Raw genomic sequence first — 16,970 nt, forward strand, 5'->3', positions numbered from 1 at the left:
ATCCATCTCCTGAGGACAGAACTGCTCCAGAGCCACACAGCAAGGATCCACAGAACCAAGATCCGGGCCAGCTCCAAAGCGGGTGAACTTGACCCCTCAGCCATGGTCCTAAGACAGGGATCGGAGCCCCCTGGACACACAGACACAGGAACTGCAGGAAGGGGAAACGGATGCCCCGGACCAGTGGCGGGACCCAGGGTTTCAGCCCTCCAGGGCCACTGGGACCAGCCACTGCACAGGTGGACACATGATGCTTTAACTCGCGCTGGGGGAAGGAGCCCTCACTCTCAGGGTGGAGACCGCAGCTCGATCGGGCCGGCCTCCCTGCTGGGCACAGCCTGAGCCACACAGGATGCTGAGGTGCCCCAACGTTGGGGTGCTCAGAGCCACTCAGCTGAGATCGTGGTGCTTTCTGTAACCACCCTCGTTTCTTCACGGTATAGATCTGGACTCCATCCTTTGCAATGTGTGAGGTTCTAGGAAGAGGCTGGCCAGCTGGGGAAGTGTCCTGGGCTCTGTCCCAGTGATGACGAACTTGGCTCCCCACAAGGGCGGCCTGTTCACCACAGTGACCCCCGGGGACCACGCCTGCACCCACCTTGCTGAAGATAATTCACTTCTCATCCGTGAAAGAATAAAGCTAGACTAACTCAATTTCACACTCACTTCCAACTTTAACAACTTGTGTTAGGAAATCAAAGACAAGGACTCTGACCACGTCACAAACCCAGGAAGCAAAATCCGAGACTAACGGAATGATGCCACCTTCGCAGTTCCGAGCTTTACTAGTTGTTTTTCTTTTCTGGCCTGTTTTTCTCTTTTGGTTTAAATAATTAAAGACCCTCGTTGACAAGAAAAAAAATTCTCTATGAAACTAAAAAAAGTGGTTCTAATTAAACATTTAAACATTCTTCCATATGCTTTATAAACAGTTGAAAGTACAGCTCTACTTAGTGTTAAGTACTTTAACCAAATGAAAGGTTAATTATACAGACTGGCAATTATAAAAAATAAGGCTACATATTCGTGGCATCATGAATAATTAATAAGAACCGTTTGATTTCATTCAGACCAGGGATTCTGTGCTAATAGGCTCTTAGCTGTCTTGAAATAATGGTGAAATTTTAAAATTACTTTTGTACTTAAACACGTCCCCGAAGTGAAGCACAGCGGTTAACATCCATCATGGTGCCCAGCAGAGCGACCCGCCCTACTATGGCCGACACCCTGATTCCCGAGGGCTGCATCCCGGGGCTGTACTCGTGCAGAGAACGTTCAGGAAACAGACCAGGTGGCAGGAGGGGGTCTTGTCCTCAAGGAACCTCATGAGTCTTGCTAGGGGGACAAACAGCGAGAGAATGAAACCGGCAGCCACGGAATCTGGACAGCGATGCCCAGGCCCCGCCATGCATAACCCCTGGCTGGCACCTCCCTGAGACCCGTCTGGCACAGGCAGCGGCAGGGTCCGGCCCTTGGAGCGCAGGGATGGCAGAGCAGGGCCATCAAAGCGGGTGGCATGCCGACAGCGGCTTCTCCGCAAGAGCTCCTGGCTCTCAGGGAGCTGAGGGCTCCTCAATGGGAAATTCTGGCTGAGCTCCAGGGGAAAGCGGGTGGGAGGCCTGTCTCCTCTGCCCCCATCTCCTCTGCCCCAACCCTGGAAGAGGGTCAGATATCAATGCTAACTCTTGTGCTGACTCAATTAAATCAAACAATTCAGAAAACAAACTTGCTTTAAGTATTAATTTCCTAAAAAGAACTAACATGAATTCAAATAATTCACATAATTAAAATGATTTTAATTGTTAATTTAATTAAAACATCTCCGTTTTCACAGCATCATGTACCCTGGTACTTTCTCCTTATTGCATTTCCCATCTTCCAGGGCAGGTTTCCTTCCACCCAGGGCAGCAGCGACTCTGGTGTCTCGGGTATTCCCAGGCTTCCGTCAGCCCCTGGGGGGCTTACAGTTCTGCAGCGGTCTCCATCCTCATTAATCTGCATAAGAACATCCGTCCGCAGGGATGTCCTGTGGCCCCGTGGCCACATCTGACGTGCAGCTAAACGCTGGGCGTGTCGCCTGGTGACAGCAGATGACACAACTGTGGGCAAGGTAGCACCTCTGGGCGCCGACACTCTCGATGAGTTTTTTACAAGACCATTCTTTAATGGGTGAACCCTGAAAGGAAACACTAAAGATTGTTTTTAACTATTTTTATATCGAGACAAATCTTTGTCAAACGTTCACTCAATGCTAAATGTCACTTCTCCAGCCAACCCCTTTAAGAATACCTAAAACTTAAGACTGGAATGACGCTTTCAAACACATACTCTACTCATGCATTCCCGGGAGCAGAGAGCAGCTTAATGTTTTCACGCTACACAGGCATGAAGTTTGGCGAAGGCATTTTAATATTTTTACCTGAATATTTTAATAAAATCAAAAGATCATTTTCACTCTAATACTCTACTTAGAATCTAATTTTCCATTAAATAAACAGTCAATGTTCAGTAACCCACATGCTGATAAACTTTTGAAAACTTTAGAAAGTATTAAGTATAATCAAAGATTACTTTTAATTTTCGAGCTGGTAAGAGCCTGTGTCAGGGAACAGAGTTGAGATTGAAGAGATAAAAGCACGATGATTTTCTTAAAGAAAAGCGAAATTCGTAAAAGAGACCAGGTGATTATATAAAGAAACACAGAATCCGTTTTCAGAAATGGCAAACATTGACCACAGAACACCAGTGTTGCCCGTGATGAGAGAAACAGTTAAAAGGAAGAATTCACGGTGGCCCAGCATAGATCAGGTGTGGGAGGACAGAGACGTGATGAAATGATCCTCCTTCTAACTTCCCAGAAAGGCACAAATGGCCAGCACTGTAACTGAAGACCACGCAGGCACCAGTGTGAACTCAGACTCCATGGCCAGCACCGTAACTGGAGACCACATGGGCAATGGTGTGAACTCAGACCCCACGGCCCGCACCGTAACTGGAGACCACACGGGCACCAGTGTGAACTTAGACCCGACGGCACGTGCCTGGGCTGCTCCAGCCACCACCAGAACCTGTTCTGCAGCTGAACTGGAAGCTGATTCTGGAAGGAACTGAGGAGCATGAGGACGAGATCCTTCTACCTCAACAGGGATCAATTTTTTAATGATTTCTTTCTTTTAGAAAACTGTTAATAAAATACTTTGTTCTAAAATGACCAGGATTTCAGCAGCCTCTACATTCCTTCATGTCAATCAAAGCTTAGGCACGTGGGTTACTTCACTGTTCGCGACACCCTTTTGAAATAAAACCCGGGGCCGCCTGTGTACCCAAGAGCCTGGGCACTGAACATTCAGACAAAACGTCCAGGGCGAGAATGTTCACGTCCCAGCGGTGCGGTAGAGTGGATGGGGGGAGTTCGAGCCACAGGTGGCCACGCCTCCCCTGCCTCCGGCCAGTGCCCACTGCTCACGCACTCCTTCCTCGGCCCATCCTGAGCCACGGGGCCCTCGCGTAACCAAGGCCACTGCGGTACCTCCAGGAACAAACTGGTTACAGGTGGACTGCTCTCTACGCAACGTACAAAGATTGTTTTTAAAACTGCTCGTCTCTGGAACTTATCCCAGTAACAGGCTAGATTAAGAAAACTGACTAAAAACAGTAGGAAGAAAAACTCACTCTACCCGTTGAGGCAAGAGAAATGCACACAGCCTCTGAAATAACTGCAGAGGAGTTTTCCTGGGTTAGGTACGCGGTGGGGTGACCCTACCCCATAGCGGGGCGATGGCACATGGTGGGAACCAAGGAACATCTCCGAGTAAATGTAGGAAAATGCACTCAACTCCCAAACAGAGAGAGAAACTGCCTTTTTCCTTAAAAGCTTCTCTCTTTTATTCTCAGAAAGACTCTCTTTGGTGTCTTGACTGCTGAAGGGACAAGCCTGTCATCCCCAGAAAGCAGCCCTGGACAGTCTCCAGATCCTATGGCCCTCAGGCCCACCTTGCCTACTGATGATCCCACATTACGAAACCTAATAATCAGAAAAAGCCTCCCAGTCCGCAGCTCACAAGTGACATTTTATTCAGGGAAATGCTAATAAAAACCTGGGGCTCTGTGTAAACGCTGTCCCCTAGGTACTGAGGCTCCACACAGATGGCACACAGGGAGACAGGCCTCACCCCTTCCTGGTGTCCCATGTCTCTCCTCACATTTTATTAGCTGAGTTTTGTGACGGTTTGTTACTTTTAACCTGACTGTCCAAGGCAGCTGCACTAAACTAATTGTCCAGGGCAGATCCACTCATAATGACCATCAGCTCAGAGTTGGAAGTAGCACTGGAGAATGAGGTGGTGTCAGGGCACTATGCTTCCCTGCCCTCTTTTCCAGGGATGCCAAGTAAGTTTCTGCCATGGCTGATGATGTCAGCACTACACTAACATTACTTCAACGGCAGGCCACCAATTAATACTTAATGAACAATGCCCTTAAGAGCAAAACCCCATCTCTGCCAAAAATACAAAAAATTAGCTGGACGTGGTGGTGAGCGCCTATAATCTCAGCTACTGGGGGACTGAGGCAGGAGAATTGTTTGAACCCAGGAGGCAGAGTTTGCAGTGAGCCGAGATTGCACCATTGCACTCCAGCCTGGGCAACAAGAGTGAGACTCCATCTCAAAAAAAAAAAAAAAAAAAAAAAAAAAAAAAAAGAAAAGAAAGAAAGAAAGAAAGAAAGAAACGATTCTCATGACCCTGTCAACATCTTCAGTTTTTCCCAAGGATAGTGTAAAATTATCACACAAAACGTAAACCCAATTAGATCAACGTTCTCTCCTCACCAATCCATACCTAAATCCATATTTCAAAATGGTCCTCAATTTTTCACAATTTAAGAAGACTGAGAGGAATAACCATGAACAAGCAAGGTTTACACAGACGTCAGTCTTCCCAACTCTCGCTCAGGAGCTCACCCCAAACTCCTCCTGTGGAATCAGCCCGGATAACAGTTCCTGGTGGCCGCACAAGAACAGAGGGTCCCACGAACCCATGACAGACCCCACCATTCAGCCCCAGGCAGAGGAGGGAGGTGGACGGTCACGAAAGACAGAAAAGCAGGGAACTGTGATTCTTCTGAGTTAATGCAGGTGATTGGGCCAAAAAACAAGGCACATCCACCTGTGAATGGGGTGAGCTCCCAGCTGGCTGTGCAGAGGCTGTAGATATGAAGGAACTCACTTCCCTGCACACTGAAGTGCATGAGCATCTCCACATCGACCGCACCTGGGCTCTGCTCGCCCCTCACAAACTAAGATGACAGTGGCTGCTTCTGGACAGAATGTCAAGGACAGATGGACAGACATCCTGGACAGACACTGTACAGAGACCAGGGGCTGGGAAGGGGGAAGCGGCACAGCCTTGGGGCCAGCAGGGGCGAGGCCAGGAAGCCTCGGTGAAGGCCTGCATCTCCTCATCCAACAGAAGCAGGAGGGGCCACCCAGTGAGGGCTGCAGCTGCGGTGAAGTGGCCAGTGGGACATAGCAGGAGGCCGTGGCCAGCCTTACCCCCAGCCCAGGAGGAGGGGCCCAGCTGCGGGCACTGCCCCGGGAGCCAGAATCCTGAGCCCCCAGGGAAGGTGGGAAATTGCCCCTGGGCACTGGGTGCTCAGGCTGGAGGTGGTGAGACCTCGAGGCCCTGCAGTCGGGGAGGTGAGGGCAGAGATGGCCAAACTGCAGCTCAGTGAAGGGCTTTGTCAGGAAAGGCCCTCAGAGGCTGCCTCACCAGCCAGGGGGAGGTTACTTCCAGCCCAGAGGCTCAACAGGGCCCTCGGTGGTGATGCTTAACCTTGTCCTCTGACAGAGGACCATCGAGACAGAGTCACTCAAACCTCTGCCAAGCTCTGCACCCAAATGAAGCTGTTACCACAGACGCTGAGGCAGGTAGTGCTCATCTCAACTCTGTACAAGTGGTTTATTTAGCCAGTTCTCCAAATTCTTAATGACAAACCACACTAAACGTGTGTTTTCAGTATCACCTATGCTCATAGCTATGTATAAAATAACTACCACAAGGAAAACTAGGTGGTGAACCCAGGAGGAGGAAATCCCCACGACGAGTCGAGAGAACACCAACGGACCGTTGGCTCTTCCCGGCTGAACCCAAGAGCACTTGGCTGGGCTCACTTCCGTTCTAATTTCCAGATTTATTTTTACTTTCCCACATTTTCATTATGAAAATGTTCAAACATATTTAAAAAGTGGAAGAACAGTACAACGAGTGGTCAAGTTTTCTCCACGTGGAGCTCCAACAACTGCTAACATTTCGTTAGATTTGCTTTCTCACTCTCTCTGTAGATCAGACAGAGAGACAGATTTGTTTCTTCTCTGGAGCCACTTGAAGGTGAGAGGCTCCTGCTGCCTCACCGAGTCCTCAGGCACACGTTCCCTAGGAATAAAGGCCCCTCTGCAGCCGCAGTACCATCATCAGCAGACAAGAATGATTTCAGAGCATCGTTGTCCAGGTTATGTTCAGGTAGCACAATCGTTCCGAAAACGTCTTTTCTATCCGGGCCACACACTGTGCTGAGTGACTCTCCTTCCCCGTCTTAGTCAGGGACAGCCTCGCACCCCTTTTATCTGTGATCTTCACTTTTCGAGAAGATCATTGCATTGTCCTGCAGAATATCCCCTACCCCAGAGGCATCTGTTTCTAGGGCCATCATGAAATTCCCTACTATGCACCTCCATTCCCTGTAAACAGGAAGTTTCAGTCTCGAGGCGCGATCACCTTCTGTCAAATGCTTCTCGGCAGCTTCCGGGTGAGGCTGCTGCTTCACGAGGGGCGCGAGCTCCTACTCCTGGTCACTGACGGCACGGCCGCGACCAGCACCACACCCCGAATCAGAAACGTCTGGAGGGGCCGCGGGCAGCCGAGACACCTGGAGGTGCGAACGGCACAGGCGTGGGGCAAGAACAAGGTCAAATCATAACGGAACGTCTGATTCCAGACACTTCCACCTGGGTAAGATGGTGACATCTCCCTAGCAAGTATCTGAAGCCAGAAAGCATGACAGAAAATTCACGACCTGCCTTCGTTCACCCAGGCTGCTCTAACAACACACCACAGGCTGGGCAGGGGCTGGCAAATGACACAAGTTCATTTCTCACAGCTCTCAGTCTCAGTCTCAGGCTGGGAAGTCCATAGTCAAGGCCTGACAGGTTTGCCTGGTGAGGGCTTCCTGGTTCATAGACGGCGCTTCTCACTGGGTCCGCACACCATGGAAGGAGCGAGGGAGCTCTCTGTAGTCCCTTTTCTGAGGGCACAAATCCCATTTATGAGACCCTCACGACCTCCTCACCGCCCAAAGCTCCCCCTCCTAGCACTATCTCCTCGCGGGTGAGGATTCCAACTTGTGAATCTTGGGGAGACACAAACATTACAAAAGCCCATCATTTAATTTTTTTTAAAGGCATTTTTGCTTCTGCAAAGTCTCAAGATAAAATCAAAAGAAAGAGGTCTGAGTCAATCCACACAGTTCTCCCAAAAAGGGAAGTGATCAATTGCCACCACTTTTTATCCGAGACCTGCTGGGTGCCCCGGTCTGCATGACTGATTCTAAAACGCCATCCTCTCCTCTGCCACTCAGAGGTCAGAGTCAGTCCAGAGCTTAACACCAAGGCAGAGCTGACTGAATGACACCAGCTAATCCAGTAAGACAAGCCAAGACTCCTGCCCAAGGCCTAATCCTTCCCCCAGGGAAACATGGAAGGGCCAGACACCTGGCAGCCCTTCCTTCCTGCTCTAAAGCCCCAGAGACACAGCGCCGGCCAGGTGTGTGCCTGGGGCAATGCACAGTAACGTCAGCTGGGCACCGAGTCTGAGAACATGTTATCAAGTAAAAATGAAAACAAGACTGCTGAGAAAAGTTCATGCTTAATCACCTCTGGGCTAAATTCTAAATACAATGTTATTTCAGAGCTAGGTGGAAGTAATTCCTTAAAAATATATATGAACAGTGACTAGCAACCAGGGTGATAAGTACTCAATATGTGTTTGATGAATAGATGAATTTTTAAAATTTATGAAAAGAGCACGCTCTATTTAGGAGAATTCTATTTAATTGGATGTCCTAACTAGACAGTGGTTCCTTCGTGCTGACAGCAGAGTTTGTTTCAGTTAACTCAAAAAATGGTAAGTCACTCTAACAGAAAACCAAAAGGCTTTACAGAGAGTCAAATTATGGTGCCAATTCAACCGTGCATGGCAATTTCACCTTAATATTTAAATTCTCGAAGCACCATACTCAGAAAACAAGACATAACATACATAAATGCATCGACTAAAGCACCATCATCTAGAATTTGACAAAGTTTGACTGTGAGTTTCAAGAAAAGGGCTGATGAGGCCAAGAAGTTCCTTCCCCTCTCCCCTTACCTCCCATTTTGGTGACCAACTTAACGCAGAGAAATTCCTGTTTCAGGTTTGCACACATTGGAACAATCCTGGTATCTATTCCCCCAAGACACCAACAGGCTGAAGTCTGCAGGGTGCACATATTGAAAAATCACAGGAGCACTAGAGTGGCGGAAAGAGGTGCCCGTGAAGACGTCATCCTTTCTAAGACAGGGTCTGATTCCGCCTCCGGGCCCTTTTGCAAAAAGCCATTGGTACAAATTCATAGCCACCAGGAGGAAACACGCAAAAGACCCCACTGCCCTCCTGGCTTCCCAGAAGGCCTCAGAAGGATGAGACATGGAGCCTGCGTGCAATCCTGGACCCTCCTCCCTGCATTCAGTTTGACATGTGTCACTTGTTTGACTGACGGAGGTCCCACAATGGGCACAAGGAGACCCGTCAGGTCAAGAGGGTGCTGCCCGGCTCATGGTCCACACATGCGGACCTGTCAGGTCAGGATGCCCGGCTCATGGCCCACACGTGGGGATGCGTCAGGTCGGGAGGGTGCTGCCCGGCTCACGGTCCACACATGGGCATGCGTCAGGTCAGGAGGGTGCTGCGCAGCTCTCAGTATCAGCCACATATGCACATTCTCCACTGAAGCCACTGCATGAAACCACTGCATGAAGCCACGCTGGAAGCACTTTCTGGCAGGTTTAGGAGGCTCGTGTCCAAGGTCATTAAACACATGGCAAGCTCGCCTTGGAGGCATTTTACTTTGCTTATGACAATGAAGCATTCTCATTGCACTGAATAGAGCACGCTTTCTTGTTCAGTGCCTCGTTGAAATAGGCATTTTGTACCTGTCTTACAGATTACATCAAGGCCCTAATACATTTAGACCCTTGTCTCAGGTACACACAAAGCAGCGGCATCTCTAGAACATGTTTTGGACCACGGGAGGAAACCAAATCGCAGCATTATCCATTGATGTTGCTTAAAGTGTATTTCCAAATGTGTCTCCCGAGCCCGGCCTGTGTTCACGGCTTCCGCTGACCACACGCCATCTGCTGGGCACTCTGTGCACTTTCTCTCACACCCGCCACGTCTGTGGTCCTGTGCCTATCCCGCCACACGTCCCCACGTGGCTAAATCTCCCACACTCACCACGCCTGTGGGCCTGTGCCTATCCCTCCAGGCGTCCGCACCTACCACGTGGCTAACGCACACTTCCTACAGGCGGCAAGTGCCTGAACATCCCCACGGCTGGAGGGGCTTTGGGTAGGTTCTACAGAACCCACAGACAGGCATGGCCACCCCGCCCACGGCCACCAGAGGCTTTGCTTTGTCTCTAGAGGTGCCCTTCGATGAGGCGACATGGCAGATGACCCAGTGTTAGGTAATTAAGACTCAGGAAATCACGGCCGTCTTACCTTTAGAACTCACCTCTCTCCCCAGCACTATATCGCGAAGGGTGGGTCGCCAGAGTTGGGGAAGAGATGCCCAAGGCTCCCTCCTGCCCTGACAAGCTGGGACACTGCTCCCCTCTGTTGGTTTCTCACCGCACCTCAATAAACTGAGCTCACAGCAAGAGGCAGGCATGGGCTGAGTAGAAACACACAGCAGACCCCGGGTGGGCAGGACAGAGGACGAGGGTGCTCGCGGAGACGAGGGTGTGCCCCAGGAAGAACGTGCACGCGGGGTAGAGGGTGCGCGCGGGGAAGAGGGTGCACAGGCCCCGAGAACCTGGTGGCAGCAAGGCCGGTCAAGGCTGAACTCCAACAGAGGCAGCAGCAACGGTGTTGGGCAAGTCACAGAGAAAGCACCACCCAGAGGGGCTGCATGAACCAGCAGCGACCCCAACCCAACGTGCTCATCGGACTGGGCACACGCACACGCTGTGGACACGTGTGAATATGTTCCACTTAACGTGATGTTACATAATAATCAACAATGTTAAACCCACGACTTCATTACATGGCATCTGGCACATTGAGACTTTTTATTCTGTCTCTCTTCCTATACAAAGAAGTGGAAAATAGGTCCAAGATCATTCACAACAAATTATTGCTAATTGAAACAAAAAAAAAAATTCCTACCCTCACCTTGGAGGATCTCAAGGCAACACCTCTTTCTTTGAGGTCATGGTTGGGACCCTCTCCGGACCCCTAGATGGGTCTGAAACTGCAAGGAATCCCCAAATGGGCAGTTTTGGGGCCAGCACAGATGCCAGCCACACATCCAGGCAGGTCTTGGCAGGTTGCTCCGTGACTTCGGCTGGGTCACTAACCTTTTCTTGCACTCAGAACCTGCCAGGAACGAGGGCACTGGCCCGCACGTCTCTGCTCCCAAGGATACATCCCCTATGTTCCGCTGCACTCTGGGTTCCATGCCTTAGATCCCAGGCACCTTAAAGTTGACGTTTCCCCACCAGCCCTCATGAAGTTGATACTCAGATAACGTCCTTCCTCTCCCACCTGGTCAGTACCCGGGGAGAAAGGAACCCGGGTCTCAGATTGATTTTCTGCCAGTCCATCGAAAAAACAACTGGCCAGCAGCACTGGTGCACAGCACTGCCAGGTTACCCGTGACGAAAACAAAGCAAAACGAGATATACTCAAGTCAGCTGCGGCAAGTGCTTCTACATCCCTGCTCCAACAAGGAAAGACAGGAGGCCAGGAGTGTGGCTCACGCCTCTTGTCCTTCCTTGTTGGGTCAGGGGTACAGAAGCATTTTGGGAGACTGAGGCAGGACAAATGCTTGAATTTGAGACCACCCTGGGCAACATAGCAAGACTCGTCTCTACAAAAAAAAAAAAAAAAAAAAAAAAAAAATAGCCAGGTATGGTATCGTGCCTGTAGTCCCAGATACTCAGGGGGCTGAGGTGAGACGATCACCTGAGTCCAGGAGGCAGAGGTTGCAGGGAGCCAAGATTGCACCACTGCACTCCAGCCTGGGCATCAGGGTGAGACCCTGTATCAAAATAAAGAAAAAACAAAAAAAAAGATAAGAAATACAGGAGACCACTAATAATTCCAAATAGTGCCTGCTAATTTGAAATCTTTTCCAGATATGGTGAAGGAAATCATTTTTCTTCCTACGCCCATTCTAAGGAAACGTTTCTATTTTTCTGCTATACAATGTGGTAACCTGCCATTTCAGATCCTGGCCTCTTTAAGCAGGACTTGCTGGAGTGCCAACAAAGCAGCGCTCTGAAACCTCAGCATCCTCAGCATCACCCTGGAGGGCAGGTGAAGGATGCTGGGCCTCCATCTCCAAAAGTCACACTGGGGTGGGGCAGATCTGGGGTGAGGCAGGGTTTGCATTTCTAGTCTAGGGCCACACCACCCTAAACACGCCCATCTCATCTAACACATACCAGAGGGAGAAGCCACGTAGGGCAAGTCACAGAGCAAGCGTCCAGGCACCAGGTCACCAGTTGTCTATTTAAATGCAAACCCGTCAAACAGCTTAAGTCAAACAGGTTCACCCTCCTAACACATTGGCCAACACAGCTAGTGATAAATATCACTGCTGTTAGACCTTCTGCTCACTGATGACCAGAGCAATGGCCTGAAACATCAAAGCTGAAGGGTGTGTGCCACGGTCAGGGCTCTGAACACCCCCATCCCAGGCCATCTCACACGGGTGCCTTCACTGGCACCGGGGTCTCACAGACCAGCTCCACGCTCACACTTACTGGGACGCAACCACCCTTTCAGCCTTTCATGCATCTGTACCCTACAGCAGTGTTCAAGGGAGGCTAATTTAAGTAAGAAATGTAATACGGACATCTGTGAACTCTTCCTCCATATCCACTGAGTGGCCGTCCAGAAACAGAAATATTAAAAAGAAAAAGAAGATTTAAGAGTCAAACACAGGGCCGGGTGCAGTGGCCCATGCCTGTAATCTCAGCACTTTGGGAGGCCAAGGCGGGTGGATCACATGGGGCCAACAGTTTAAGACCAGCCGACCAACATGGCAAAATCCTGTCTCTACTAAAAATACAAAAATCAGCCAGGCATGGTGGCACATGCCTGTAATCCCAGCTACTAGGGGGGCTGAGGCAAGAGAATTGCTCGAACTGAAAGGCAGAGGTTGCAGTGAGTGGAGGTTGCAGTGAGCCTAGATCATGACACTGCACTTCAATCTGGATGACAGAGCAAGACTCCGTCTCAAAAAAACAAAAACAGGCCAGGCACGGTGGCTCACGCCTGCAATCCCAGCACTTCAGGAGGCCAAGGCGGGTGGATCACAATGTCAGGAGATCGAGACCATCCTGGTTAACACTGTGAAACCTCGTCTCTACTAAAAATACAAAAAATTTAGCAGGGCGTGGTGTGGGCACCTGTAGTCCCAGCTACTCGGGAGGCTGAGGCAGGAGAATGGTGTGAACACGGGAGGTGGAGCTTTCAGTGAGCCTGGATCGCGCCACTGCACTCCAGCCTGAGTGACAGAGAGAGACTCCATCTCAAAAAAAATAACAACAACAACAACAACAAAAACAAAAACACAGAAACTCGTGGAACAAGCCCTTGCCCCACTCCATGTCAGCTGTGCTGTGCCACCCAGGAGCATGCCAAGCTCAAAGAGTCATCCACCTGCCTTGCGTAAACGATGTCAAAACTCAAATCACAGAGACTGAGATTCCCTAGCCCTCGCCATGTGCATGTCACTCACAAGCAGGCATGAGGACCCCCGCAATTCACAGGGAATCCCTCTGGCCATCTGATGACCATCCATACATAAATAAAAAGCATTAATTCCAGCGGGGTTGCAGAGGTGTATACATCAATACTTGTTAGTGTTCACAAATGTTCCACTTGCGGATAGAGTGACGTTACAGAATTGGGAAGAACTTCACAGACATACGAGGGGTGCATTTAAGGAAAAAGTGTAAGGAAAAGGTGAGAAAATGGAATATGCTAACCTCTGTCTTTTCATCACCCTCTAAATCTTATGATTCCAGTTCTGTTCATTCTGCAGTGAAAAATAACAAGTGATTCACACTCAGACACAAGGTGGCTTAGGAAACTATGGCTGTTTTACAAAGATGAAACAATTTCGAAGATCAGGATTCCATGAACGTACTTACTTAAAGAGAGAAGAGACTGGGAGTTACACATCAACTTACCAAGGCTGTCCCGAAGTCCAGGAGCCCCTTAGGAGAACAGAGAATGTGCAGTCTCCACAGACCAATGCAGGTGGCTGGGCCCAAGAGTGGGGACGGGTAGGCTGCAGGAGGCTTGAAGAGGGAGCTGTACCACCAGCCTCTCGCAGAAATTCCTAATTAAACCCTGACAGCAACTCTGTTTAGTGAATTGTCTCCTGGTAACTAAGAAGAGTGAAGCTGTTGAAAGCCTACAGCCAACCCTCTGGATAACAGTTGAGATGTATTTTAGAGAAGGAAATGATCCTGTCACAATCCCAGTCCTGCCCACAGCTGCAAGCACGTCCTGGGAGTGCGGCTTCTTGCTCTGTCAGCACCAGAGCCCACTGTAGTGCCACACGGGTTCTGCCCGACCTTCCCACTTCAGGGAGTCTGGGCAGGTGCAGCTGAAACACCCAGGGGGCAACCCCCACCCTCACTTCTCAAAAGTACATGCAGAGGCAGACAGAATGAAACACGGCCCCCAAACCTCAGACGTACGGTTCAGCGGCACGGCCCACCATAGAGCCACATGGGATTTGCCCGACGCCCCCAATTCACAGAGTCTGGGCAGGTCCAGCTGAAACAGCACCTGGGGGGCAACCTCCAACCCCACTTCTCAAAAGTACATGCAGAGGCAGACAGAATAAAACACGGCCCTCGAGCCCCAGACATAAAGTTTGGCACGGGCATCTGTGAAACAAGAACAAAAGTCGCATGGGAAAGTGAGCACAAAAATGAAAAAAAATAACAGAATTACAGTGAAGATGGATGAGATGGGGAGGATTGCGAGGAAGTTGAGAAAGGGACTGAGGACCTGAAGGGGGACATAAGGGCTGGACATTCCCGACAAGGTAACAAACACACCTCTGGATGAGGTTGGACATCATCTTCATTATGGAAATAAAGGGGAAAAGCCTGAAAACATCAGTTTCCTACCAAGAAGCAAAAATCAAACTGGCTTCAGATTTCTCCTCTACAACACTGGGTTCCAAAAGATGAGGATGTGGCATCCGTGGGGTCTTGAGGGAGAGCTGGCACAAACGTCCCAGACCTGCCGTCTCCAGAAGCAGCTGAAACAGCCTCAGATCCAGCAAACTCTTGTCTTGAAAAATCTATCAGAGTACACCCCCTTATCAAAGGGACGCGTGGCTGCAGGGGTTGTGGTGTAAGGCAATTTAGAAATTTTACTCCGTGCAGACCCTAAACTTGGGAGGCTGCTGGTCACACCCTGGGAGGACCTCAGCCAGCGGGAAGCCCTGTGCCTCCTCTCTGCTCCATCTCTAATGCCAAGAAACATTATATGCATAATATTACGTTATTTCCAATTTGTTAAATTGTATCTATTAAGTCCATAAAGAGACCAAGAAAATGTATAAAAACATTGATGACTTCACGGTGGTATTATAATTAATTTTTAAACAAAACATGTTGTCTAAATTTTCCAGACTGAAAAAATACTCTTTTTAGCAAGAAAGGTGCTTTTAAAGTCACCATAAACAATTATATATCCATCCTACGAACGTGGTCTTAAAACAAAAAGTGAAGAGCAAAAACAGCAGAAGGAAGTGCATGAATATGTTGATAACGTTTATCTCTGAATGGGGGCGCTGTTTTGCCTTCCATTTCCCTATGCTTGAAGTGTCACCTCTGTAATGTAATAATAGAGCAAACACCATAGTTGAGGAAACACTGCTGCCCACTAGGACATAAACCAAGTCTCCTCCACAATGCTGCGACCCCAACCTCTGATTTTATCTTTTAAATCAGCTAGGTTCTCTCCCCTAAAAAGAAGCATATTGTATCATTACTCTTTAAAGTTAGGTGACTTAACAGGCATACAGACTTAAACACCTTCTGGAAAGGTGATGTGTCAAGTTTAACTAAGATTTCTTTTGTTCTGAAAAGAGCAGGGGCACGTTCCCAGGTGAGGGGACTCCAGGAAACACTGGCTGTGTCCGATGGGCCCTCACCTGGAGAAACAAGCGCTCGACGCCTCCACCCTCCACCCGGACTCAGCAGGAAAGGGATGCAGAGCTGAAGACAGACTCATCTATAAAAACCCCAACGGCTGTTTCCAGGAGCTACTCACTGTCCCGTGCCGCTGCACCCTGCTCCCCTGTGCAGGTACCGGAGCTGCTGTCCAGGCTTCCCCAGGCTCTCCACGCCTCCTTCCACCCCACGTCAACCTGCACCACCCAACTACCCACCGTCTCTTACTGACCACCGCCCTCAATTCCCGCATAGCCTGGAAACTGCAAAGCTGCCTGGCAGCAAGAGGGGACGGGCAGCGAACGCACCAGCCAGGTGGCACCTGCTCCCACCAGACTGCAGGGTCACAGCCCCTGCCTCATGGAGCCGTTGTTATGCACAACTACACTGGGAAATCAATGCAGCTTTAGCTTTCCTTTGGTGCTAAATTAACTTTATAACACTTGGTTATAACATACATTAATTTTTACAGCAATTACTAAAATAACAACTCATAATGCATTCATTTACCATATTCAGAAAAGCAACTGAAAAACCAAACACACAGCAGAATTTTATAGGACTGTAGTAGTTTTTGTTAGGTTGTCATATTATTTTAAGCTCAAAATTAAAGTAATTAAATCTGTGACTCTCAACTGGGGGAGGTGGGCACACACAGAGAGGGGAAGTTAAAATCCTTTTTTTCTTCCAAACCTCACACAGACCCACTCGGCTGGTCATTCCCATTGCTGGAATTATGTCCTGTTCCTTAGGTTAAAAACAACTGCCTTCATGCCTATTAAAAATAATGTTTCTTCCTTTCCTGAGTGATTGTGAAATGAGCCATGGTGGCAAGGTAGGCACGAACCGAGGGAAACTGAGTCCATGCCCACATTTGATGGTGGGCAAGAACAGAAGGAAATTGGGTCTATACCCACATTTGATGGTGGGTGAGAACAGAAGGTAACTAGGTCCACATCTATATTTGATGGTGGGCAAGAACAGAGGGAAACTGAATCCGTGTCCACATTTGATGGTGGGCAAGAACAGAGGGAAAGTGTGTCCAAGTCCACATTTGATGGTTAGCAAGAACAGGGGGAAGCTGGGTCCACGTCCACATTTGATGGTGGGAAAGAACGGGGGAAACTGGGTCCACGTCCACGTTTGATGATGGGCGAGAACACGGGGAAACTGGGTCAAAGTCCACATTTGATGATGGGCGAGACCAGGGGGAAACTGAGTCCACATCCACATTTGATGGTGGGAGAGAACAGGGGAAAACTCGGTCCACGTCCACATTTGATGGTGGCTTTTAATGCACTGCAGCCTGTGTCCCCTTGACCTTCACGAATTTTCAGGTAGTAAGAAAGCAATTTTTCTTACTGGAAAGGAGAAAACTAAGTGGCTGCAAAGTAATATAATTTCCTTAAAGCAAAACAACAGAGAACCAACTTTGACTTTTTCCACAT

General features: G+C 49.2%; 1 protein-coding gene across 1 annotated transcript in view; it reads right to left on the bottom strand.

The window, feature by feature from the left end:
• Positions 1-1,779: 1,779 nt before the first annotated feature.
• Positions 1,780-16,970, bottom strand: part of LOC135968961 (uncharacterized) — a 45,084-nt gene continuing 29,893 nt past the window's right edge. Inside the window, exon 5 of the mRNA XM_074028239.1 lies at positions 1,780-2,189. Within this exon, the coding sequence (XP_073884340.1) occupies positions 1,837-2,189 (353 nt within the window). The 3' untranslated portion in view covers positions 1,780-1,836. The remainder of the gene's footprint in view (positions 2,190-16,970) is intronic.

Source organism: Macaca fascicularis, chromosome 20 (assembly GCF_037993035.2).
Source record: "Macaca fascicularis isolate 582-1 chromosome 20, T2T-MFA8v1.1".
Lineage (NCBI taxonomy): Eukaryota > Metazoa > Chordata > Mammalia > Primates > Cercopithecidae > Macaca > Macaca fascicularis.